The following is a 27,861-nucleotide window of genomic DNA, read 5'->3' as shown; positions in this document are numbered from 1 at the left end:
CCTGCAACCTCATTGCGGTTCCAAGCTCTCTCAGTGGTGTCGTTCTGAAATAGAGGGATTTAAATGGCACAAAAAAATGGGGCAGGTGCTCACCTTTTCCTTGAAATGATTTGAAACAATGGTCGTGGGCATGGCATGCATAGCAGAGGGACAGACCAATTATAAAATGGGCTTAGTGGTAGGTGTAATGGGAGAAGAAGATCCTGGCGGTAATGTGGTGTGTCAGATTGCTTTTTAAACTTCCAGTGGATGAAAAGCCACCTTGATTCTCCTAATTATGAACTCCTGAACTGTAGCACAGTATTTTGGAAAAGAATGAGTGTTTCTGCCTTGTTTATAGTTGAACAGAAATGCAGGCTACTATCGTTAGAACTTTTGCCTGAGTATATACCTTTGGGCCCTTTATTTCGGTCTTCCAGTTGAGAAATAAAATTGAGTATCTTCTTGCTGAAAATTAAATGTCAGAGAGTTCAAAGTGTTGCACACAGGGCAGTAGTTTCCAGTTTCATTTGCTGTATGGAGCCTATATCTGAGAAGTATAATGGAGTCTTGTTTAAAACTGCAATCGGTGGCAGGGGAAGCAGAGCGGGAGGCAACCATTTACTAAGTGGTCATGTTTTGGGTGAGGCCATCTCTCGTCTTCAGCCTTTCCAGTGTTCATCCCTTATCTTCCTTCTGCTTTGTACAGTACGTTGTGTGCTTTTACCATATTTTGATTTTGTGATTTACCTTTTTTCTTTGTAAAAGCCACAGGTTTTGGGAGATTTATTTGGTGCATTGTTTCATGTTGAAAAATCCACAGAGAAAAATGATAAAATGCAGAGGAAACACTCAGGGGGAAAAAAAAAAAAACCAACACAACAAAGAAACAAAAAAACCCAAACCAAAACAGTTTGAGTTAACAATAGAAGATTTTTACTGAAAAATCCTGTAATATATTTGCATCTTCTTTTTTTTCATCATGAGTTTTATTTTCAAATCGTAGGGCTGAGGCAACAGCTGTTTGCAACTGGCAGAGCGTGAGCCTCCCTTCCCTTTCCTCTCCTCCCCTTCTTTCTGCTGGACCCCTTTTAAGACATCCAGCCTTAAAAGCTGGAGTTATCCTAAGTCGGCTCTCAGGCTGCAGCTGCTTATCTGGGGTAGAACACTTTTTGTGTGCTAAAGGGTAAGTAGCTGCTGCTGTTTTCTCTTGAGCAGGGCTTCTCGGGGGAGCAGTTCCTCTTTGAAGGCAAAGCTGCCTTGTTCAGGCTCTCTTGCTGCTGCACAAGGTCTACGCCCGCACTACAAAAGCATCTGGGTGCAGCGGTAGAGCTAGGAAAAAATGATTTGAAAGTTCTCCAAGCCTCACAGATGACAGCTTGGACTGATCTTCTAGAAGGCAGGGAAGTGGATTAGAAGGGACAGAGAAATGGCGTTTGTTTTTGTTGATTTTTATAGCCAAAGCCTGCATTTGTATCAAAAAACAAACAAACAAACAAACAAAAAAAAAAAACAAACCAAAAAATCCCAAAACATTTTCTTCTCCCCCTTGCCCCCAGCAAGGATCTTTCAGTTTGGATCGAGTTTGTGGTTGTTGAGAGATGAGCCATGGGAGTGGTATCATTAGATGCCAGTTAGCTTGAACATTATTTCCAGACCAATGCTTTTACAAGAAGTGCTTGTTTTCTAATATGCTCTCTTTTTTTTTCTTTTCTTTTTCTTTTTTTTCTTTTTAAGTCTGTTGAACATTAGAATTGCCAAGTTCGTGATCTTGGCATTCAAATGAGAAGAAGAAAAAAACCCAAGAAGTAAACGTCCAGATTTGAAGAATGTTGTTGGCCTGGTATAGCCTGATGTTTCAGTATTGCTACGAGCTCATACTTCAGTGGCATGTGTTACTTCTCGGGACACTTCTGCATATAAAAAGAACACCACCACGAGGTGTATATGCATACCCTTTTCACCACAGCTGTATTCAAGGAAGGGATACAGTAGGGCTGCGTCAGGTGAACTGATAGAAAAGACGTTGTAAGAAAAATGTAGGATTTCCCTGTGTATCGAAAGAGCAGCTTTGATCTCCAGAACAGCTTTCGATTCTTGCAAGTGTTAGCAGAAGTCTCTCGGCTTTCTCTGGCAGATTTTGTTGTTCTCACTGACAGTTTTGGTAACTCGCTGGAGTCATGTTGGGTGTGCAAGGAGCTGCAAGGACTTTCCCCCACCAGGGGTGATTCAGCACAGGAGTGGTAGGAGGTGGAGTTCGCAGTTCCAGCCTTGGTTACAATCTGCTTTGTAAAAGCTGAAACTTTGCTGCCATAGCCCAGTGATTTATTGTGCTTACTGTTTTAATACCACTGATGTGCTTTAGAGATTATTTGCTTCCTTAAATCTGACTTAAGTGTTGTTTCATTAAGTCTTACTTAAATGTTCCTTCACAGATAAAGTAGTTGCTGGAGACTACGCATGGTGAAATTTGGAGTCTTTTGCTTATCAAAAGTCCGCAGCAGCCATGGGAAGGGCTCTAGACATTCTCACTCTAATCTGTGTAGAGGTAAAAACAATTTATTCTTCAGTATGGGCCTGTCCTGCGGCAAAGCTTCCCACTGTGTCAGCCTTTGTGCTAAAAGGATCCCATTAGATAGGGACTAAATTTTATGCATTCCTATCTTGATGTGCTTCAGGCCTTAACTACCTACCAGCTATCTTTGGTGATGAATTGGTTGGCTAAAGCTCAGGTCGTTTGTCCTCAAAGAGATCCCTCTTCTTGGGTCACATGTGACTTTGTACTAGGTTCAGGTTTGAATGTGAAAATTATAGCCTCCAGTTCTTAAACTTGCGTGTGAAAATCACTTTGTTCTGTACTGGGGGAAAAAATATTACAGTTAAGATAATTTGCTAGGAATACAAATACTAACTACATAGGTTGGGAACTGTGGGAAAGGGTTGTTTTCTAGATGGATTGAATGTCAGTGTCTGCTTCTATAATTAGGCATTTTAGTCTATTTCTAGAACATCCTATATTTAACTCATCGCCAGCATTTCTGTGTGAATATATGGAATATATCTTTTGTTTTGAGGAGGATGTTTTGTATTTGTTGAAGTGCGACCTGTGGTGCACTAACGGTCTCATTGCTTCGCTTGCAAGCTCCTTCCGCATTTGCCTTGCTCACCTTCTTGTGTGGTAGTGGTTTGACTGCTTCAGTGGGCTTGGTACAAATGTCATCCCACACGAGACTGAGTATCAGAACTGAAAGGAAAGGGTGGGCTTGGTTGATTCAAATTGTTGTCTGCTGTTGAGAGAAAAAAAAAGTCAATGTATATTGTGACTGATATACAGCAGTTTGTCATGCTGTATGTTCCTCTGGAGTCACTTCTGTTTTTCATGGAATCTTCTGACAGGGTTAATAAAGCTGACAGATTAGGAGAAATCTACCTTGCTTTCATGAGCTTTGTGTCAAGTCACTTCTGCTGTTCTCCAGTTCCTGGCTATCTCAGTGTTTGTTCAGTTTTATATTGCAGCTAGGGAAAGAAGCAGCAAAATGTGATTGTGAAACTACAACTTGTAATACCCAGGGCTGACCGCTGACAGAAAATTAATGTTTAACTTGCCCTTCCAACCAGCCTCAATTTCAAGTTAAAAGCAAGTTGACAAGAACACTCTTAGTTTTCTCCTTTTTGTGCATGCTGCTTGTGCTGCCTTAGATAATTTTGGAGCTAACAAGAATAGTTTTCCAAGGATGTGATAGCATGGCTTGTTTTTAGTGGAGGCTGGCCTTCTGATCAGTAGATGACCCTCTCTAGAAAGAGCTTTCATGAAAACTGTATCTTGAAGGCACCAGGGCTTGCACAGTGTCTGAAGTGTCTGATTCTGAAGGCAGAATTTAGCCTGACGTTGTCCTTGGAGGTGGTGGTTACCCACTCCCATTCTCTTGGTATGTTTGCTGATTTGTGCTGTTATTTTCTCTCCCTTTGCAGAGCCTCTGTAAACTATTTACTCTCTGTAGCTGTTCAAGCTTTGTTAGTGAAAAAAATAGTTATGAAGCTTGCATGCTATGGAGTGCAAAGGGTGGCAAACGTGCACTAATGGCAAGAATTTACTACCCTGTGTCCCAGGGCCTCTGAACCAGCTCCTCAAGAGCTCTGTGAGCCAAGTGAGAGGGGCTCCAGGAGCCCTTGGTGGGGAGCTGCTGCAAGGCTGCCATCCTGTTTTGTTTTGTGTTTTCAAAAAAACCCAACCAAGTTTTGTTTATTTCAAAAAGAGAAAAGAAGGAACTGTAGAGAGGAAATGTCTGTTTGGGGCTTTTTTTCTTTACAAAGGTGGTTTAGGCATATGAATGAAAATGAAACTTTCTGTGTTGAGAAACAATCTCAAGTTTGACTGCTAGGCATGGCTTTGGCTGTTTTTAAAAGTACTGGCCCTTTTCTATTCCAAAAGAAGTGTGTTTCTTTAAACACCAACTAAAAGCAACAATGAAACAAGTTGCTTTTGGAGCAGCTAAGTGGATACAATTTTACTTTGATGGGGTCATAATATAGAAAGCCATTAATTTAGACCATTTGAAAGTGGGCTGTGGAGGGATTTGCTGAGAAGAAAACCAAGAAGAAAGCTTCTGCTAGTAGAATATTTGCACTAGTAGAATATATGTACACTTCTGAAGGACATACCTCTGATTAGCGTATGCTTGATGTAAGGCAACATTCTATCAGTTGTTTCTACAAAAAAAGCTGATTGTCTTTTAGTACAGTCCTTCAAACGAGTTGTACTGAGTGTTTTTTCAGTGGTAATGGACTAGAAATAATTCTCAACAGTAAGAAATGTCAGAAAACTTTTGCCATTGATAAGAGCTCAGTCTTGCACATGCTTTGTTTAAAAATAATAGGGATATTTGCAGAAAAGGTTCAAAACTTTTGAAGCCATGTAATTAGAAAAGGTGCATTTTGTGTCTGGATTCTGGTGTTCATGGTGTTTGAAGCTTCTCTGACAGGTGCTCTGCTTTCAGGTGAACTTAGGAAGCATTTTGTTAATTTGTACTGCCAGGCTTTGTAAATACAAGAGCTATGATGACATTTTATTGATACACTGTGATTTAAAATGTGTGCATTTGAGAGGAGAGACAGTAGCAGTTATTAGTTGCAAATAGCTAGGTAAAACAGTCGCTGCTTTGAGAGAAAAGACATCAAATAGTTTACGTGCTGCACAGATGCAGCATGTCTGGGGAAAAAATAATAATAAATCAATGGGAGGTTTCATGGGTTCATTTTTGCTGTCTTACATGAGGATCTCTAGATCAAAGAAAGACTGTGTGGAGAAAGCAGTTTGCTTTCTGACGGAGATTGCCTCAGGAGAATGTGTTACACTGTCTGTTGTGAACAAGCCTGGCTGGATGGGGTAACGATGCTGGTGCCTCGATGCTGTTGCCAGTATCCTCACACTCTGTGTGCTTACCAAGCTTATGTGCACACTGAAGATGCTTCAGCCTCACCCCAGCCGCTCATTTTCACTTCCAAGTGAAGGTTGGGTGCGTAACCACCCCAGTCACTTGGCAGCACATCCTGTTAAACCCATGCGGCAGTGGTTTACTTGGATATGCCCTGAAGCACAGAAGGGAGGTTTGGACCAAGCAAGTTTTCTCAGAACTGTCCTGGAGGTGATGGGTTGTAAATCCTTAAACGATTCATATAGCATCTGCCCAGGCCCTGAGCTTAGGTTCTTGACTCAACAGTAAGCTGCACTAGTTGAGCTAAAGTTACAATTTAAACTCTAGCCATATGTTTTTATGAGCATTCAAATTTGCACCATGTCATAGAATCACAGAGTCACAGAACGGTTTGGGTTGGAAGGGACCCTAAAGCTCATGCAGTTCCAGCCCACCTGCCCCGGACAGGGACACGTTTCAATAGACCAGGTTACTCAAGCCCCATTCAGCCTGGCCTTGAACACTGCCAGGGATGGGGCACCCACAGCTTCTCTGTGCAATTTAATTTAAAATGTACTCTTAGTGAAAGTTAGAGGTGAGCATGACCATTCCTGGATGCTTCCATGGCAGGAGCACTCATGCAGCTTCCTCAGTGTTGTTCGTGGGATGCCACCCTCATTTTTCCTCACTAACAGTTTTTTTCTAGTGCCTTACTGCCATTCCCTCCCATCCATGAACTGAACTGTTTATGTGAGCAACCTCTTATCAACTCAGGTGTCCATGCCAGGGGAAGTCACAGGGCTGGTTGTCTGAACCAAGTTAGGCATTGATTTCAGAGTGATGGGAGCTGTGGAGTCTTGTTTTCTAAACAGGCCATCTGAACACCACAGCTAGATAAATCTGATTGAGAGGAAGGGTGTGTTAACTAGTAAATTTGGATTTGCCTGAAATTATGTAGAGGCATAAGTATTGATAATATAAAATGGGAGAAAAGGTATTTGCTTGTTATTTGGGGAATAAGTACAAATAAAAGCTTTTGGTGGAGAGAGAAGCTTTTTGCTTCTGGGAGAAGAGGAATGAAACACAGGGGTGAAAACCTGACCGCCACGTCTGTTTGAAGGAATGTTAACTTCAGGTTATTGAAATGAAACGATGACCTTTGCTCTGAGCCTGAAACAATACAGGAGGAAAGGAGGTGTTTGGAAAGATTAAACCTCTTACCTCAGCTAGAAAATGTTCAGATAGAGCTGAAGCTCTGAGGATGCCATATTCTTGCTGAGTCTAAAAATGTAAGAATGAGGAAGAATTTTCAAAGTTGATTATGGTCAGTTGCCAAGAGCAATGCTGTGATAAATTATTAACTCATTGCACTGTACTGCCTTGTAGTGCAAACAGACTAGCTGGTTATTGTGCTCCGCTTAGTAAGTCAACACTGTAAAAAATTCCTTGGTTATCTGGAAAATGTCTTCTTTGGGGTGTTTGTTAAAAGGACACTGTAGGTTTAAAAAATCATGTTCCCCTCTGGTTAAAACAGATAGAAATCTCTGAAGGCAGTTTCTTTCACGCTATCCAGGGAGCTTCGTCAGTGAGTGTCCATCAGCTCGATTTCACTTTTGCTTCTCTCTCTCTATGGAGCTTCAGTGTGATCCCTCCTGCCCCCCCTAGACACACCCGTAGCAGAACAGTTAGGTTGCTAGTTACGGGGACATGAGGCAAGTTGACTGTAGTTGTGCGGGAAAAGCAATTCTGTGGGGAGCACTCCTCCCTGTTCTCTGTAGCCCTGTCAGAGACAGAAATGCTGTTTGGGGCATGGTGCTTGCTGATGCCACCCAGCAGCTGTTTCAAGGAAGAGACTTTCAAATTTGTAAGAACTGAGGCATTCTGATTTTTGTTTTGCTGTTATAAATACAAATACCACAACATTTACCTTTCTTTTTTGTTTAAAATACGCAACGCCTGAAAACTGAGATGATCTTAAGATGCTTCAAAATCAGTTATAAAGGAATACCACCACCCTTATTCCAGCCCTATGCTGCTGTTACATTAAATTTCTGGCTAATTTAATAGTGTAGAATCAAGATAATAAAGATGATTATGCTTGTAAATACAGCTTTTTTTGATGTTATGCTTAACATTAGCACACTAATAACACACCATGAAAATAAGTGCATATGAGAATCTTGAAAGGCTTGGTGTAATAAAATCTGAAGTTCATTAGCAGGACACAGATGAACTTTCAGGGTTAAAAATATCCAGCTTGAGAGTAAACTGTTTCTGGATCAGTGTCAGCATCTGCCACCCCAGTTTTCTTAGGAAAACATTGAATCCTGCCAGTACATGTTGCAAGATATGACCAGCGTGACTTACAAACTAAGAAGCAAATCTACAGAATGCTGTTGGCTGCGTAGTATTGTTGGAGTCTGAGATGGAAAATAAATGTTTGGTGGGTTTTGGGTTGGGTTTTTTTTCTCAGCTCTTTTCTAAGCCCTTTTGCCAATCCCGCAAAATTTAGTAAGGTTCAGCTCACGCTTCAAGGCTTTTTTGTTCAGGAAGGCTTTTGAGCAATCATTAGTTTATATCTTTTTTTAATTTGTTGGCTGTTTGGGATTACTGGAGTATTTCTCAAGGGTGGGGCTTACGTCTGCAGTGGAGGTCAGAAATGCTGCAGAAGGGAGCTTCTGCTACAAGTTCTTCCACCAGCTTTCTCTTAGTGTCTGATGAATCCTCGTTCAGGGATTTCATTCTGCCTTGCATGGCATGAAAAAGTGAAGTGCCCGGTGACATGGAGGGATGTAGTCTGGTCTTGTGAAGCACTGGACAGCTGTGGTTGTCTGGCATAACCAGATGGTCACAGTGCTCGGATGGGAGCATGAGAAAGCTGGGGATAAAGCGTGCTCTGTTGGAGGAATCTAGTTACAGACTAGGTTTCTAGTTAGAAACCTGGAGAATTTGGAGCCTGGTCATTTTCAGGAAGTTGCAGGCTTGGATGTTGCTGCTCTACCATTCGTGCCAGTCACCATGGGAAAGCATTTTTATTCCCAGCTCTTCTGGGATGGGGATGGAGCGCATGTTAGGTAGGGAGCCTCAGTTCCATAAAGGCTAAAATGTGCCAGAAACTCCATGAAGTCCAATTAAGACTTTTTTACTGCTTTTAATCTTATGCAGAAAATGCTCCTAGACTGTAGCAGTAGATGGTAGTATTAAGTCTGTTAAGATCTACCAGTTATTGTATTTCCTAGCTTAATTACACCAGTAATATATCTTCTGTTGCTTTAGTTGTAACCCTGCAGAAACAGCTCAAAATTGGTTTTCCTCAGCTTTATACCACCAGTTGGCCATTGGAGAAAGGATATGAGGCTATCTTAATAATTTCTTATCCTACCTAGAAGTAATAGGTTTTGGATTGGATAAGGAGAAAGTGTTTTCTGACAGGTGACACTATAGGGTAATCAAAGATGATCAGAGGACTAGTTGGAAAGGGCCTAAGTAAAGCACTTTGGTTCACATATAGGTACTGTAGAAATTACAGCTGTGCTGGAGTTTCTGCTTTTCACTAAAATTTTGCTTTGTCTAGCAGTTGGTTCTTTGCTTGCTTAAGTTATATTAACTCTTGTGCTTATTTTGTTGGTACAAAATGCTACTTCAGCATTTCAATTTTGTGGTAGACTAATGGGTGTTACTCTAGGTATTAGTGTTAGAAAAGCCCCTTACATCATCTAACCTGTCCCCTTTTCCAGAGCAAGGTGGTCCCATTATGTGGATGAGTAGTTGGCATATTTGTTACTGTGGTTTCTGCCACTGGTTGTGGTTCATAGAATCATAGAGTTCGGAAGGGACCTTAAAGATCATCCAGTTCCAACCCCCTGCCACGGGCATGGACACCTTCCACTAGACCAGGTTGCTCCAAGCCCTGTCCAACCTGGCCTTGAACACTGCCAGGGATGGGGCAGACACAGCTTCTCTGCGCAACCTGTGCCAGTGTTTCACCACCCTCACAGTGAAGAAATTCTTCCTAATGTCTAATCTAAATCTACTCCCTTTCATTTTAAAACCCTTCTCCCTTGTCCTGTTCATGTCTGCAGATTCTGCTTGTTTGCTTCTTCATCTGTTAAGTCAAGTAACTTGTTTTTTTTGGTGGAGTACAAGCCTGTTTGAGGAAGGCTGGAGCTGGCTTGTGTGTTGTCTTGGGCCATGCAGGATGAGAACATACCACCGGTGTTTTATACCCTGCTTGGGTGGCCTTCTGGGGCCATGTCTCCGTATACTTGACCTGATTACATTTTATCCATTCAGCTGCTGCCTTTCTGTGCCTGAGCTTAATTTACTTAATTTCTTTCTGATTTTTTTTTCAAAGGCATCACAGAGTTTTTCACCCTCATGGAAGGCCATGGCCTGTGCAGGAGGATGCTCAGTGACAAGCACATCGGGGGGATGTGGCTGTGCAGGCAGGAAACACTCCTCGCTGGGTCCTGGTATCTTCTGCTGTGCTTCCTGTCAGTTAAACCACGAGCAGGGGAGCAGATGCACCCAGAGATGACAACTGCTGCCTGCCCTGGGCAGCCATTGTGTAACAAACTGTATTCTCAAGAGCCTACTTGTGCCTGTGCACTTTTGACATGATTATCCATTCAAGGCCCTTATTTAGACACCTGGGAGTAGAAACTGGAATTTAATTAGTTCAGCAGAAAGCAGTACTTGAACACGTGAAGCATGAACTGTGAAAGAGTAACCATGGAACTTACTCTAACACAGCGAGAGAAAGAGATGAGGTCCAGTGTTTCTTTTTCCACTGCTACCAATGTAGGAGTTCTTAAGTGCATATGAGAAATTAAGAGGTTGGGTGTGAAGTCATGCAATTTCATGCATATATTTCTGGGCAGGTAATTGCCACATTACTTGACCCAGTGAGTTTTTATTGTAAGATGCTGTGGTCTTGTTTTATTATTGCTGTTAATTTTCTTCATTTTAATCCACTTGTGGATCTGTGTGTTTCTCAGGCAGCTCTGGCTTATATAACTTAATGTATCTTAATGTATCTTAAGATATTAATAGACAACTTATATTTAATAGCTTATATTACATGTGCACAGAAAAAGCACATAAAATCTTGTATTCTCAAAGATTTAATGGTTCTTAAGTAGGCTTCATGATCTCTGAACATATGGACATTATTACAACATAGTTAATTTATTGAAGCTCGAACTCTAATATTATCTTCCCCAGCATCAGATTTTAGAGAACTGAGTACTCTGCACATCACAATTATATTAGAACTGTGCGGATTCATTTCAGCCTTTTTGCCTGATTTGATGCTCTTTTCTTCCTCATGTGACAGCTTAACTCACAGAATACTGTTTTTTTCCATTAAACTGTTTATTCATTAAGTCATTGTATCGCATCCTGCATGAGAGGCAGAGGAGAGGAGATGGTTCTGCTTTCACAGAGGCAGGCACCGCTCGAAGCTCTCAGCAGTGGCTTGACGCCAAGGGAGCAGCGCCTGGTCCCCACGCGTTTCTGCAGGAGCCAGCACCATAAAGGCAGAACTCTGCATTTTGCCTCTGTGAAAGGCACCAGCTCTCACATTTCTAATGTAGCTGCACTGGAAACCTTTTACAGCGACAGGAGACTTCTGCTCACCTTTTTCCTTTTGGTTTTGAGCACCATTTTTGATGGTCCTGTCTTGCTTGGGAAGGGACAGGTACATCAGACACAACCCTCAGGGGGGAACACATAGTAAAACTCTGTGAAACTCTGCTTGAAGTCCATGGCATCTTGAAAAAAGGCATGTTCCTACCCCCCCAATTCTGATATTGATTTATTGTATCTGTGATCACAGCAAGCCAGTGAGGCTTCACAGAAGTAGATTGAATGTTAGGTGACAAAAGAAGAAAAAGAAAGGAAGCTGGAGGATAAATGAAGGGATGGGCTAGAAACTGTGTAAAACAACCTCTTCCTGCATTACCTTGTTTAGAGTACTAGCTAATCTTCCACTTTAACCTCCTCTTCACCTTGGTTGTTGTTATTTTTTTTGTTCTTCTTTTTTTTCCTGATGGTAGAAGCTATGTGGGTGCATGTCTGCTCAACCCTTCTACTGTGTATGACACTGTCAGGGCTTCTCTTTTGGGAGGCACAGGTGGACTTGTGCAATGGCCCTGTTCAGACAGCACCCAAGGGAGAAGGCAAGTGCATATGTGTGCGTGGGAACACGTTTGCATGAGCACATTTGCCTGCATAAATAAGGACATGGAATATTGTGGTGCCTTTGCCCTTGAAGCTGGCAAAGCAAGAGTGGTCATCCCCTGAGCCAACAAGCTGCATATCAACATCTTTGTGAGTGTGGGTGCCATAATATCTGTATTATTTGTTCTACGGAGCTGAGGTGAGGTAGAGAGAGGTCTCCAGGTTCATGAGCTGGTGGCTATGGCAGGGTTGTGCTGCCTTCTGTTGCAGGATGAGAGCAAGCTGGGCACACAGCTCAGCCCAAGGTGACTGGGGCTGTTCTCCCTGGGCAGTTTGGTTCCCCCCATCCTGCTGCCTTGCTTCCCCACAGCTGGGGAGTCAGGCTGACCCACAGAGCCCTGTGGTGGGGTTGCAGTGGGATGGCACAGGGACATGTGCAGCAGGCATTTTGGAAGTCTGACTTAGTTCTGCCAAGGCATAGGAACTTGAATGATGAAAAGAGGAAGAGGCGAGGCTTGCATTTCTCTACACCTGCTGTGTGGGAGCTCTGGAACTTTCCAGAATACCCTAATTCTGTGGGTCTTTTCACCTAACACTCATAAATTCTGTGCCTGGTTCTTTAGCAGTGAGTGAATGCCTGTGTCCCCCAGGAGCAGGTGTGCATTCATGTGAGAGTGACTGAGGCTTCAGCACCATCACTTCCCCAGACATTACGAAATGAGGACTACTGGCCAGTCCAGACTCTGCCTTCCCTGGAGGGGCCTTTGCAGACCCTGTTCCTTCTCCACATCACTCTTAAAAGAAATAATTTTGCTTTTTTATAGTAATCTTACTGGTCTTTAAACCATGTTTCATCACTGTTTGAAACCCCATGGTGGGAATTGTTAATCTAGCAACAAGTCAGGAGATAATTTATGTTCTCTTAAAAGCCAAGATCACTAGACTGAAATTCCCCAGATGCATAGTCTCCCTTCTCAATCCCACCCCGTGCAAATACTTCAGAATATAAAATTTAAGCTACGCTGATCTATTAGAAGAAAAATGTACAGATAGCATGGGAATATTAGTTTCTGTGTTATCCTACATAGCTGCAAGTTAATGTATTTATTATTATAATTACACAGAGCATCATGAAACACACATTTTCAGAATAATCTGAATGAACACATTGCATTTTAGAGCGCATTAAAAGTGGCAGCTTAGAAACTTGTAATTACGACTTAAGTGAATGTTCTTTTCTGCTATAACTGTATAAGTGGTCTCTCGCCTTGTAGAGTTTTTAAAGGCATGATTTTAGAGGCACTAATCTCTGGTTGGTTGGATGGCTGGATGTTCAGTACTGCAGTAATGCCTCTACTCTTCATACTGTTAGTGCTCCCTCTCCAGTTTGGGCAGCCTTCATCACCTCATTGATTGAACCCAGCAGCAGCTTCTAGGGGAAGATAATACTGAACAAGCAGGTGAAGGACATTGTTTTAAAAAGGGCAGCCTGTCAGCTCAGGAGAGGACCACTCCTGCTATGCAGGCTTCAAAGGCAAAGGCACCACCATATTCCATATGCTTGGGCTTGGGGCTACTGATGCATGAAAAGCTGGACATGAGCCAGCGTTGTGTGCTTGCAGCCCAGAAAGCCAACCGTGTCTTGGGTTGCATCAAAAGAAGCGTGACCAGCGGGTTCAAGGGAGGTGATTCTTCTCCTCTACTCTGCTCTTGTGAGACCCCTCTTTCAGTGCTGTGTTGAGCTTTGGGGCTTCCAACACAAGAAGGACATGGACCTGTTGAAATTGGACCAGAGGAGGGCCATGAGATGCTCAGAGAGATGGAGCACCTCTGCTGTGGTGAGAGTCTGAGAGTTGGGGTTGTTCAGCCTGGAGAAGAGGAGGCTCCAGGGAGATGTTACTGCAGTCTTGCAATATTTAAAGTGGGCTTATGAGAAAGATAGGGACAAAGTTTTTGGCAGGTCCTCTGGTGGTAGGACAAGAGGTAATGGTTTTAAACTAAAAGAGGGGGGATTGAGAATTTTTTTACAATGAGAGTGGTGAAACACGGAGACTGTTTGCTCCGAGAGGTGGTAGAAGCCCCATCCCAGGAAGCATTCAAGGCCAGGCTGGATGGGACTGTGAGCAATTTGATCCTGTGAGCAAATGGATGGGGTGTGAGCTAAGTGGAAGGTGTCCCTGCTCATTGCAAAGGGGTTGGAAGTATATGATCTTTAAAGGCCCCTTCCAGTCCAAATTATTCCGTGATTCTATGGTTGTCTTAGAAAACTCACCAAGGCTTTTTACCAGGGCCTGTAGTGACAGGACAAGGGCAACAGTTTTAAACTGACAGATGAGAGATTTAGATTTGGCATAGGGAAGAAATTTTTCAAAGTGAGAGTGGTGAGGCCCTGGCACAGGTTGCCCAGAGAAGCTGTGGCTGCCCCATCCCTGGCAGTGTTCAAGGCCAGGTCTCTCTGCAGGCACAAAGAAGTTGCCTCAGGAAGGGTTAGAGATGAGACAATTCTGTCCCTTTTTCTGGGTACAATGGAGGTATATTCAGTGTGTCTGCATTAGAGGAGATTATTGGGATAACCTGCACATAGAGCTCTTTGTGCAGCACACTCCACACCCCTAAGTAGTTGGCTGTCTAGTAACAAGGTGGTTTGTGTACCAAACAAGTTGCAGCGAGAGCCTGAGGTTCAGTGGTGGTGCTTTTCTTTTGCTTTGTTTTGTTTTTTGAAGTCCCTCTGGCTATGTAATATTCACTTTTTCTAACCAGGGCCATGTCCCTCCCTCCTCGCCTGTGTGTGTGTTGGTGCTCTCTTAAAGTCATTTCCAAGCTGAAGTTCAGTTTTAAACTAAGGCTTTGAGAGTATTCCTTCAGTTCAGAGCAAACTGGTTGGTGGATGACTTTGCTGCCTTCTGTGCAGGAGAGCTTACTAATTGTGTTTACTTGAGCGTATCTGGAGTATTCTGTTGCTTCTTGCCTTTCACTGTGCTGAGCTGTGACCAGGAACGCTGGTATGAATTACCCATGCAGAAAGCACGTACCAGCTCAGAGCTGTGACTTGTGCTGAGAGAAAATGTGCAGTTACAGCCTCCTACCCCAAACAAGCCCTAGCCCTTCTGCCTGTGAGTTTAAAAGCTCAGCTCCCTTATGCTATAATTCTAAATAAATTTAAGTGGGTTTTTGTTAGGCCTGAAGACTACACATGAGTTGCAGGTACGGTGATCGGTGAAACGTGATACACTAGAAATCAGGGGAAGAGTTCACCTCAGGAGTAACAAACCCCACACCTTCATTTGGGAGACTAGCTTGGAAGTATGGAGTTTGTTTTGGTGTCCCACTTCAGGGAACAAGTCTGTCATGGCCTACATGACTTACGTGAACTCTGACTGAACTACGGCAAAGAACCTGATTAAGTCAAAAATGAATTTGAATGCACTCATGCTAAAAAAACCCCATTACATTAGAAAAGACAAACAGTAGGGAAAAAAAAAAACCCTGACTTGTTAGTCCTGGAGGTTAGTTCATGGGAGGGTGTTGATGAAGTCTGACTGACATCTCTGACTTCCCTGTCTACAACTCTTCCTTATCAGTCTGCCTACTGTAGGTATGGTTTGCTATTTCTTGTATTACCTTTCATTCCTGTTTCTACAGGCTTTTTTGAATTAAGTATTTCTGCTTGTGAAATGTTAGGAGGTGGTGTCACTCACTCTTGGGTTGGGCTTTTTTGTTGCTTTTGGGGGCTTTTTGGAATCTTCATGAAAGCTTAGTGCAAACATCAGCTTTGGGGTTTTGACCAGTTAGGGGATTTGTTTTAATTTTTCTGACAGATTTGCTGAAGGAATTGTGTCTCTCATGTTCCAACCTCATAAATTAACTCCCTGATTGTGTTAGTAATAGTATTGGACTCTCCAAGCCCTTAAAAACAAACAAACAAAAAATCATAGTACTAGTTCTCTTAGTTCTCTCATCAAACTATTTCAGAAAGAACTTACAAGAAGTAATCTTGATGGTCATGGCTGACTGGATGACAAAATGGATCTTAGGGGATATATAAGAAAGGTGTGTGTTTGGGCACCGTATGGGTGCTGTGCTGTGTCTGGTTACAGACTGGAGAACACGGATCACTTCATGCCTAGTGGGAAAACCTCACTTAGGAATTCCTGTGGTATAACCACTGGAAATATGTGACTGAAGACTTAATTTCTTAAGGACAGCTACAGGCTGGGCAGAGAACAGATTGAGAGTGGCTCTGCAGAGAAGGACTTGGGGGTGCTGGTTGATAAGAAGCTCAACATGAGTTGGCAGTGTGTGCTTGCAGCCCAGAAAACTAACCGCATCCTGGGCTGCATCAAAAGGATGATGATCAGCAGGTCGAAGGAGGTGATCCTGCCTCTCTACTCTGCTCTTGTGAGACCCCACCTGGAGTACTGCGTTCAGCTCTGGAATCCCCAACACAAGAGGGACATGAACCTGTTGGTGCGAGTCCAGAAGAGGACCACAAAGATGCTCTGAGGGCTGGAGCACTTCTGCTATGGAGAGAGGCTGAGAGAGTTGGGGTTGTTCAGCCTGGAGAAGAGAAAGGCTCCAGGGAGACCTCATAGCAGCCTTCCAGTATCTGAAGGGACACTACAAGAAATCTGGAGGAGGACTTTTATAAGGAAAAGTACTGATAAGGCAGGGGTATGGCTTTAAACTGACAGAAGGTAGATTTAGATTAGACGTTAGGAAAAAATTCTGTACTGTGAGGGCAGTGAGGCACTGACACAGGTTACCCAGAGAAGCTGTGGCTGCCCCATTCCTGGTGGTGTTCAAGGCCAGGCTGGATGGTGTCTTGGGCAACATGGTCTAGTGCGAGGTGTCCCTGCCTGTGGCAGGTGGGTTGGAACTGGATGATCTTAGGGTCCTTTCCAACCCTAAACATTCTATAATATTTGTGGGTAAAGTTAAATGAGGATCTTTGTGACAAAGATTAAAAAGCTTCAGGCAAAGTTTGCAAAAATGTGCTTTAACTGATAAATTTCATAAATAAGAAAGACTGAAAATCTGATGGTTTTGTCTACATTTTACCCACACATCATTTTAACCACAATGCTAACTTAAATATGGATGTAAGTGCTCTTCTAAATCCAGAGCTAGAATCTCTCAAAGACCAAAAATGCTTGTTTAATGCTGTGTTAAGAAAGCAGCGTATAGATAAGTGTAGTTGCAGTGCTTTTTGATACAGGCAATAAAGTCCTCGTAGCCATTTATTTTTTGCTTTGTTTTGATTTGGTCTGTGATTCTTGTCTGAAGGGTTAAAAAGTTACTTGAAAAGGTTTAAGTTAAAGCAGCATGCAGATAAAATTCTTCTGGTGTGTTTCATCCGTGCTTTCTTGAGTTAGCTTACCTGTATGAGTGTCATGGTGTATTACCTTGTGTTCTCAGCTTTAGCAAAGTGGATCACTTGGCCTAAGAAGGAGGCTGCTTGGGCAGTGCTGGGTGAGGTGCAAGAATATACACATTTATTTGTTAAAATTCTGTTTAATTCCAAGGTGTGTGATGTGTGTATAGGAAAGCTAAGGCATCTGTAACACAAGAACACATAAGATACGTGGTGTAGTCCCCTAAAGCATCACTGTCACAGCTGATGTTCACAAGGGTGGCCACACATCTTGCATAGAGACAGAAACCGCTGTGACTTTATTTTCAGCATTGTCCAGTTTAGTTTGCCACTGTCTAGACTGTGGAAATAGGATTAGCAGCACACCCTCCAGAAGGGGAAGTTGGACTGGAGAAGCTGGAAGAGCCAAGCCCAGGGCAGCCCTGTGTCATGGCTAGGCAGAGGGAAGCTGGTATGCTGGAACAGCCATGGACTGGGAACACTGTCAGCTCACGCTGTGATGGTCATGTGCTAGAAAAGCTCCTGCTGCTTCCTGCTCTAGCATGAGGAGAGGTGAGGAACTGATGCAAGTAGATGATCTTGAAGCTGGTTGGGGTTTCCAAGACCTGCTAAAATAAGCAGCAAGTGCTTCCAGGCCATGGTCCTTGCAGGAGGTAGAAGTCCCTCTGTTGCTGGGTCTCTGGGCTTGTTGTTGAGAGCAACTTGGCACTGCTGTTCTCAGTGTAGCCTGCCTGTGTCCTTCGATTCGTAAAATGAAATTTCACACCATCCTGTAGCTGTCAGGTAGAAGGAAAAATGATTCCTCTGCTGAAGATGCTTTTTTAGTTGTTATATTCTAGAATGAAAGTTTTCCCTGTTGGTAGCAAGGGTTAAACATTAAGGGCAACAGGTATAGGCAGACTTAGGTATGTGATATGTTGGAGTGTTTTGCAAGGTGCTGTAAATGTTGGCTCCATGTAATCTGATACGAGGGTAGGACAGGCTAACTTAATGAAGGAAAATAGACAGCAGTATAAAAGAACTGGAAATTCAAGTCTAGCTGACTAATACCAGCCTGCTCCAGAGGCCTTTGACTGTTCATATTGCTGACAGTTGACAGCAAATGGGAGGCTGACAGCACAAACATTGGTTAATCTGCTCTATTTTAATACAGATTCTTTAAAGACACTGCAAAGGTAAGACCCTTTCTGTTTCTCAACCTGCCTGAGTTGCCGAATGCAGTCTTGAACATGCACATTGTCAGCAGGAGTAAAGAACCAACCTGAGCCGTGAAGTGTGTGTCTGTGTGTGCTTGGGAAAGGGGAGACTTCAGCAAGTTCTGTGTGGATTGGTTTGTGCCCCTTTCCATTTGATGCATGTCAGTTAAATTCAGATTTCTGAAGCTGCTCAAATACTCAGACAGGGAAATACAAATCACACAGTATTTCTATGGCTACAACAGGGAGTCATTTTGAACTTATTTAAAAGTTTTGTTCGTTGTGCTTGACAGCCCAGTTGGGAAAGTTTACAAGTAAATTAATAGCAAATGGAAACCCATAGAATGCTAAAAATCTGTGTTGCAGAAGTTGTAAAGAATGGGAATTTTTACTGAGCTTGGTCCTGTAGCATCTTTGACTTGAATCTGATCTCTGCTGGCCTTTTATTTTCAGTTTTCCGCTTTAATATGTATATTCTGTGTGCATTTATATTCCAGTCTGTGCCAGCAGTTTTAGCAGAACTGGTAAACTTCACTTTTACCTGCAGATTTTAAAATAATCGACTGCGTTGCTAATTTGTGGACAAAGCAGTTTTTCGAGAAGAGATGACAGTTTTATATCAGTATTGGGCACAGACTGGCAGCAGGTAATTTGTGAAGCCTGGCACCTAGCCAAAGCAATTACAGCTCTTTTCCCCTAATCCTCCTTCCTCCCACTGCCACCACTTTGTTCTCTTGGGTGCATGCATTAATCAAAAGAGCAAAACCTCTTGAGGTCAATCAATTCTTCCCTCCTCCACTCTCTTTTACAGGTCTCCTCATATCCTGTGTTAGCTATCTTGGAACTCAGCCCTTCAGCACTCTCTGTACTAAGACCCTTGCCTTTGAGATCAGTAAGATTTGGCTAGCTGCATCTCACGTTAGGTTGCTTATAGGATGGTCGTCTTAATGCTCCTTAAAAGGTGCTATGAAATGCTGGAAACCACTTGAGGGTGCCATTTAAAATATATATTCTGTTTCACTGGAATAATTCATTTGGTTTACAGACATTTCTGAACAGGACTTGGGATTTTACCAATTTACAGTTTTCTTGGTATCTGTTTTAACCGGGTTTTTGAGACTTTGTGCGATGTAAAGAACAGTAAGGTATCTTTGATACTAATGTTACTCATTAATGCTGGTAGTTTGGTTATCTTGTGACAACACATAAACCCAATCTTGTCTCTGCAAATTTACCATGGGATAAAGTAGCATATACTGAGTGTTGTGGGAGAGGAAGTAATGAGAGATGTTTTGTTTTCCTTTCCATAACTACTCTCACCTACCTCCTGATGAGCTAGACTATGCTTATACTTGCAGTGTCATATCAAACTTGTAGTCCCTATATCCTGGTTTTGGAGTGTTTGATATATTACTGTTTTTCTGGTGGAGAAGACAGGAATCCAGAAGTGAGCAGTTACAAAGGAAAAACTTAGAGCAAACCCCTGCCTGTAGAGATGTGTGGTTGCAGTCTGTTACTGGAGATTTGTCTTGTCTTATGACAGGTGTTTTTCATTGTTTAAAAATAAATCCTTATGTAATGAGGCTGATTTGGTCTAATTACATCGAGCTGGTTTTAAAACATTTTCTAATTTTCCTAAGCTTTTGCCTTATGTCATGTCTAGCAAGGAGCTTGAGCAAGTAAATCCAGGCCAATGCATTTTAAATTGCTTTCCTTTCATCCTTTCAAAACTAGTTGCTTCTTGGCTTAATTGAATGTCTCCTTGTCATTTTATCAGCTGGGAAATATGAGCACTTGAGAGTTTTACTTTCTCTTTACCAGTAGTGGTGAATTAACTACACAGGCAGAACCAAAGGGCAGGACACATTAGTGATTCCTGGGAGCTTTGAACAGCAAACCACGCTCCCCAGTCTCTGTGTTTAGTGGTGATGACCATGCACATGTACCATTATGGAGAAGCAGGTCATTGCTATGAATGTTACTGGTTTAAGATGGTCCTGGGATCCATATTATGTTGCTAAACAAGACCATGCTTTCAGACATGTTCTTCCTAACAAGACCTGATGTTGTTAGGATAAGAGACCTTTAGAGAGCCCATCATGGGGGGATTTTTGGAAACACTGTCAGTTGGTCACCAGGAAGCTCAGTGTGATGGTGTGCTTGTGGCCAGTGTTTCTAAGGTAGTAAGGCCTGACTTGCAAATAGGCTTCTCCTCTGATGGTAACTACGTGCAGATGTCATCTTTGCAAGGCCAAGAACTGGTGAGTTCTCACAAGCTTGGCAGACTGTGCAAGCTCTCTGTGAGCTGCCTTGGGGACACTGTCCTTTTCTGGGGGGTCCAGTTAATGTAATTTGTTTGGACTTCAGTGGATGACAGGAAGATCAAGCTAAGTATTTTCCCAGCAATACTGAGGTGGTGGTGAGCAGCAGTGGGTGGAGGTGACTGAACTGGAAGCAGAGAAGGAGCACTTCTGCATATCCCCTTGTTGTACAGAGATGTGGGAGGTTGTGGAGTTTTTTGCATCTTCAGAAGCCAAAACAGCTACACCAAAAGTAAAAAGTCAGCAGAAGGTCACACATTTCATATATTTATTTTGGTGTGTATGTATGTATGTGTATGTGCACATACACTGTGCACATACACACACAAAAGTGGGAATAAAACGTGTTTATGTAACTGCAGCTGCTCTGTGTATGCGTGCATCTGTGCAGGTATGCAGAGTAGGTGCTATGCAGTGAAGCAACTTTACCTTGCTTTTATCTACCTGCAGTCAGAGTAATGCAGTTTATCTGTGAGCTGAGGTGTTAGTAACAGCATGCTGTTAGGAGAGGGAAAAGAAGCCTCAACCACGCTAGTTTTCTTTAGATTTCCTAGCACTGCTGTGCCAGGGTTCTGGGTTTGTGTTCAACAGCTGTGTAACATAAATGGGCTAAATAAAAGGGACTTTTACTGAAACTATCAGAGAACATGGGAGGTTGAAGAGAAAGGTTTTAAGGGGTGGGGGAGTCTGTAAACAGTGCTGGGGCCATTGCTGTTAATAGGCTGGAAAGAGTCTTGCCTCATTAAATATTCAGGATAAAAGGGGTAGTTGCCAGAAAGAGAGACGAAAATGTGATTTTTTTTTTTTGGTGATGGCAAAGAAGAGCTTGTTGGTTATGTTTGTGCTTTGTGCTCTCTTTGCAGTAAATGTGCTTTTTTGTGGAATTTAGGGGAAGGGAGGTTCATTTAACTTGTTTTGTATTGACTGAATTGTGTGCCAATTTGTTTTGGTTTTATGCTTGTTTATATTTAACAGATGAACCCTGTTACTCTGTCCTCCTTGCTGTATATATACTGAGAGCCGGTGGTGACACAGGCTGCTTTGCAGCCCAGCTTCAAAAGAAGGTTTTATTGATACTGATGATTTCTTTATTCTTAATGAAAGCTCAGCAAAGGTCACTGTTAACTTCTATTATGTCAGCTGCTTTTTGCAGTTTCCCCAAGGCAGCATGGATGCCCTCAGAAGATTTCAGGCTATTCCTTGTGTTGTTTCTTTACTTCCTCGGTGATGCCCTCTTACCAGGTTGTTTTCCTACCTCCTTTAATTCGTGTGAGCAGTTGAAAATACTGAACCTTCAAAAACTTCTTGTGCCAAATAACATGCATTAACTTGTTCTTCTTACTTGTCACTTTGCCAGCTACAGATGCCCTGGGTCTGAGGACGTGGTTCAAAGCCACTGTACTGTGCAATTTCTTGATATTGCTGAATAAGAATAATCAATCCATGAAGAATGCCAGAGGACTCTATTGTTAGCATTTATGCTTAGTGTGGACTGTACATAAAGATCATCATGGGCTTGGGATTGCTGCATTACGAGGACTGTGATACCATTCAGCTTTTCCACCCTTTTGAAGAAAACCATGCTTTGTAATGTGTCATTTGTACAGTATCTTAGAAAGATGCAACTCTGCAGAGGCTGGACTGGCTCTGGCTTGGTCTATCCTTAACCTCCACTGGTAGAAAGGACTTAGAAACTTGAGTGAAATGGTGGTGGTACCATCCATGTGTTTGACCTCACCCAGGATGGTTTTCAGTCCTTCAGTCCAGTATTTCCAGGTGATGTCTTTTTTCTTCCCTATTCTCTCATTCACTCCCTTCTTCCTCCCACATCCAAGGTGTGTTGAGAAGGGAGCTCAGCTTTGTCTTTCTGTTAAGTCCCAGCTTTGGCATTTCTAGGCTAGAGCTAATGCTGCAGACTGTCTTAGAAAATCAGTGGGAAATTTCAACCCGAAGTCGTTTGTCTCTGTGCTAAGGGAATTGAGCCATTTCTGCAGTAACTCAGGGTTCAAGTGTGTATTTGAATCTTAAAGCAGCTAAGCTGGTTCTTAATTTTAAATGTACAAATGTTCTTACTAATTTCACAGAGAAGGCAGCTCAGGATGATTGCAGTCATCTTTAGTAGCGCTAAATGGAACTGGATCCAGTAGCTTGCTGGCTGGAGGCATGTTTCAGCTCAGCTGTGGTGCTCTCAGTACCAAGACTTGAACCTTCCAAGTTTATAGCTGGCTTCTCCAGGAAATCTTTGGGTTTGTGCCTTGCACTTTGATGCCTGCTCCACCTGCTCCACCGTGGTGCTGCTGTGTTATTTCTGCATTGCAGTGTTCAGATGCTAAGGCAGGATGGGCTACACTGATTCGTCTTGTCAGGAGTCGAAGGAAAATTGTGGATTTGTTACAGTTATGGATTTGTTACTAGTTGGAGCCTAGTTGCAATATTGCAGCTTCACCATTGGACCCTAAAACAGTTCTGGAGATGTTTCTAACAAGCTTTGTTGAACTGGCTAAACAGGGTTAGACTTAAGTGTAAGGTATATATGGTGAAGAGCGGTGGGGAAAAATGTTGTGACATCTGGCTGGAAGGAGACCTATAACACGTCTTCTGGGACAGCAGAGTCGCAGTGTACTAACGGTTAAATCAGCTGAATGTGGTTTTGACAGACTGACTGAGGAGGTTGTTTCTAGATGTTGAAATCAGTAGAAGAGGGGAACTTCCAGAGGGATTGAAATAATTTATCTGTGTGATCAGTTTCAAGGATTAAGCAAAATTCAGATGTTTATTTATATGGCTTTGTCTTAATACTGCTTTTTATACTACAACAGTTAGTAAAAATGAAAGTAAAACCTTACTTACTCTGTAGTTCTGAAAACGTGATATAAATTTTATGGTAATATATACTTGGTTCTCTCTCTTCTGTGACTATTTGTATGTAGCCAAGCTTATTGTGCATGTGAATACAATTTATACATTTTATGCTGTTTGCAAATAACTTATTTTCTACTCACAGATGTACATAAAATCAGGCAGGGAGATAAGTGGCATTCTATAGTGAAAACAATAGTCTTGTTTGTGTAAGCCTATAGACAGCAGGATCCTGTGATACTTGGAATAATGAAAGTACAGTTTATAAAAATAGATGTTGAGGAGAATGTAGCTGGTTTATGATTGTGCTGGCTTTTGTGAAAAGCTGCTCTTGTTTTCTATATGCCAGAGAAAGTTATATGGGCTAAAGGACAGTACTTTTGCATTGTTTTGCCATGCTGTTGTTGCCCAATAGATCATTTGCTATTACTGTGTACCACCAAAGAAGTAATGACAAATTCCCTGTAAATAGTAATAGTTTGAGTGCCTAACCTCTGTGAGGTTTGATATAAAAGCTCACTAAATTCTGTTCACTCACTTGTCTTTGACTTTGGTCATAGTATTGTGGTTAGATGTTCCTTTTCTTGTGAGAAGTTATCGTTTGACTTTTATTTATAGATTTCTTTGCTTTTGGGGAAGGGGGGAAGGAGCACTCTGCTGTACAGTCTTCCATCACTGCATCACTGTGGTGCAGGATCCTTAAAATAGCTTTGAATGTCTGTTCCTACAACCATATCAGATGATTAGGAACTTCATCTTAGCATGAAGCGTGACTGTTCTAACTAGTGTGTGTGAGTCTCTTTGAGATCAGATGTTTTACACTGCTGCTGGCTTAAGTGGTATTAAATCATGATGATTAGTTTTGCATTAAGGGTTTTGTTATAGGTTTGGGGTTTTTTTTAATAAAAAGTAATAAAAGATTTCTTTATGGCTTTTAGTAAGTTTGCTGGATCTTACACGTGTAGTGTGCATCCTGGTAGTGTAGTATTTACTGTAAAATATTAATATCTTACAGAATGATGAATGACTATGGAAAAATATGCCAGTTCCTAATGCATGTGAGGAACTTCTAAAATCTGTCTTACAGTGCCTGTGCCTCCAGTTTTCCTCATACTTCATGAGCTTATTGGGTAGCCTGAATCTTCAACACTTCATCTGCCCTGATTTCATGTGGACACTGTTAGTTGTTACTGGCCTTAGAAAGTTACTGGACTTTGTTCACACATGTGGCTTCAATTAATATAACGGAGATGATTGTAAGCTCTTGTTGTGTTCCATCTGTGGTTCTCTCTGGACAATTAGTTTAACCCCTGTTTTAATACAAGTCTCCATTTGGAAGCTGAGGAGGTTCTTTTATTTGCCCAATGACCCTTGGAGTGAAGGAATCCTTTCACTGATTAGAGGGAGTGACTTAAAATACTATTATTTCATCTTATTTAAAAGTTACAATTTATTTCTAAGCAGTAATCAAAATAGAAGTTGTACTCAAATATTTATTTTCATACCTGTCCTCTCTTCTGAAAGAGCTGGTATGTCCATATTGACACAGATTCACACACTTCAGTTATGTCTGCAGGAAATATTAAATTGTATATTATATGGCCATGTAGCTTCTTCTCAGGCTGGCATACGGAACAGTAGGAGTCTGGGATGGGCAGGTTGGTCTTAGTTGCACTGTGCTGGCATGCGTGTGTAACTTCTTAATGGCATTCTTGTCTTCTAAAAGGTGAGGCCAAGTAATTACATTTAAAGAAGTTACCCACGATTATATGGTTGCAGTGCCAGAGCCCTGCTGAAGTATGGGGAAAACCTTCCTAAGTAGTCAAGTCATCCTGCAAAATTGGGAAGGGCTGGGGTGGAACAGTCATGGTTCCCAAAGCCCTTCCTTCTCTGTTCATTCATGTAGCTCTCATTAATGCAAATATTCCCTAGTTAGGGTTGTGGCTACTCTTCTGAACCCTTTAGCAGCTAATTAAATCATGCTTTGGAAGTTGGGGAGGTTCTCCTGTTTGCATAATCTTGGGTTTCCTGATTTCTTAGAAAGGTAGGATCTAGTGACTTAAATGCTCTGCCATCACGACTTAGGAATTTGGGAATACCACAATCTATATGGGAAAAACAGCTGTTACATTTCCTAGAGTGAGGGAGTATGAGCCTGTGACATATGATCCTCCCTAATTAAATTGCTTGGCACTGGGGAGAGGAAGATGCCCTTCATTTTTTTTGCATTTCAGCCTACTGCAAAGACAAGGTAAAGTTAAGTCTCTTGTACAGAGACAGATGGTCATCCTCACCGGGGCACTGCAGTCACTCAGAGGCTTTCTGGAGGATCTCAGTTTGGATGGGTGTATGTTAAACCTCTGCCCTTTATTCTTCTGTCACAGCAACCCTTAAGCAGGGGCAGTTTAAAGAAGTTTGATCTAAACATTAGGCACCATACATTTTGCTTCCTTAAAAACGTATGGATTTAAATGCCTAGGCACCAACATCCCTTAGTTTCCCAGTTTTAGGCACCTGTTTCTGTTACTGTTAGATTATGTTCTGAGCTTGCCTTTTCCCCCCAGCAGTGACACAGGCACGCCTCTTTGTAAGCTCATGTTAGCGAGGCTTACGTTTAGCAGTGATGAGGAAATGAGGATGTGGGAGCTGTGTTCTCCCACCCCTCAGTGAAGCTGTTTACATTCCGTAGTTTGGGGCAGTTTTTTTCTTTGCTATTGTACTGTGCAGTTTTTTGCCTCTTCTAATTTGCCATGACGTGGTCAGCGCTGTTTCCTTCCGGCTGCTTGTGAGCCTGTGGTAGAGATAAGGATACGTTTACAGTGCATTTTTAACAAGTAGTTGAAGATCTGCTTCGTGAAGGAACTCAGGACTCTCTGGATTGTACTAATTTCGTCTGTCTGGCACTGTGGGAATCAAGTTCTAGAGCGTTTTAGTAGCAAAATAACAACTTGACTAAACTTGAACTGTGTGTGAAGAAGAAAGGTGATACACGAGAGATCCTACAGCTGAGTAGGTCAGTCTGAGTTTTGTGGTTTTGAGCTGAATATAACTTAAAGATGAGAGTTACATGTGAATGTGAAAAGTGCATATGTGAATCGAATGAAAAGATGGATTTTCTTTTTGTTTACTTTTGTGACTTTCCCTTAATCTCATGCTTTTAATATGAAGCACTCTGAAATTGATGTCTTACTTCCTGAAGCAGTTTTAAGGGAATGAAAATTGTCAGGTATTAGTAAAAGTAATGTCTCTGATGATACAAAGTTGTCTGACTTGCTTGGAGTTAAATGGAACAGTTATATTTCGGAGCAAGCTTTATTGTGACTGCTACTATTTCACATTGCTAAAGGAATCATTTCCTCATTAAAATTGGATTATTTTTTCCCTCCACAGTGATAAAGGCTATCAGGGTGGAAAGAGCAACTCAGGAAATGATTTCCCTTGGGTTTGTTTCCCTTTGAGAAGAGAAGAACCCGGGAACACTGATGATCTAAGGAATCCAAACACTGAGACTCGGTTCATTTTGTGATCCTGCCTCTCTGCCCAGCTGGACCTCAGTGGCTCTCTCTGTTCTTTCACATCCGTGAAACTTTTTCTTCATATGTGGAGCTGAGACCTGGGAATGCGTTATTATGGCAGCAGTTGTACAGCAGAATGAGCTCGTGTTTGAATTTGCCAGCAACGTTATGGAGGACGAGCAGCAGGTATGGGACAGTGTAAGAAATCATGTTCATACAAGTTGCTGATAGGAATATTATGAAAACGCAAGGAAAAAAATGTGGTGTAAAACACAAAGAAGCAAACATTGAGGTCATTATTGTTGCAGCAGATCTTTGTGCTGTTTCAAAAGCTTCCTGTTGCTTCCTGTAACTTGCATGGGCAGAACAGAAATTAGTTGAAATGTTCTAACTTCTGCAGTATTGCAGAGGCATCCTCCTCCGAAATACGTTTTTTCTGTATCACTGATTTGTTCCAGTAGAATTGATCCACTTGTGATGGAGAATTCCCCAAATTCTGGTGTCTGACAGTAGTTTTAACTTTCTTAGTGTACTGGGATAAAATGCTGAATAAAAGTCACACTCCAGATGACTAGAAGGAGCAGTAGCTATTTGCTCACTGCTTTTTACCGATCAGTTTCTAAATTGTGCCACTGTATGCCAGCTATTCAGAAATAAGCTTCAAAGTAACTTAAATGGGTTTCTTTCACACTGCAGAGAGAATATGTCTGTTCTTATCTGAGCAGGTTCTCAGTTAGGTGTCGATTATCTAAACCACATCCTGTGAGTCCTGAGGCTTCAGCAAGGGACTCCTATTGTAAAAATCAGGCAGCTCCTTACCAGATGGTGGCTAATAGTAGGGTTTGCATTTACTAACAAGAAATTACGTGTTTGGCTATTGTGGAGAGACAGCTTGTAAAAGGCTGAGATGTACTACAACAAACTGTTCCTGTTTTTGTAGATGTGAAAAACATTGATCCTCCTGTCTTTCAAAAATACTTTTGGCTTTGTAATCTTGTCTCTGGTTTTCTGTATGGCCAAATATCT

The 27,861-nt window shown here is 42.1% G+C and overlaps 1 protein-coding gene across 5 annotated transcripts in view; it reads left to right on the top strand.

Annotated features, from left to right (window-relative positions):
- The window catches only part of ELF1 (E74 like ETS transcription factor 1), an 87,513-nt gene that overhangs the window by 22,837 nt on the left and 36,815 nt on the right, over nt 1-27,861 (top strand). For 3 of the 5 annotated variants that reach the window (XM_080612376.1, XM_080612375.1, XM_080612379.1), the window contains exon 2: nt 26,711-27,021. In XM_080612376.1, the coding sequence (XP_080468502.1) occupies nt 26,950-27,021 (72 nt within the window). In that variant the 5' untranslated portion in view covers nt 26,711-26,949. Of the gene's footprint in view, nt 1-25,973; nt 26,338-26,710; nt 27,022-27,861 lie in introns of those variants that run through there. The other 2 variants (XM_080612378.1, XM_080612377.1) reach the window with 2 other exon arrangements.

The sequence above is a fragment of the Psittacula echo genome (assembly GCF_963264785.1).
Source record: "Psittacula echo genome assembly, chromosome: 3".
Lineage (NCBI taxonomy): Eukaryota > Metazoa > Chordata > Aves > Psittaciformes > Psittacidae > Psittacula > Psittacula echo.
This window is presented reverse-complemented; position numbering and strand designations above follow the sequence as displayed.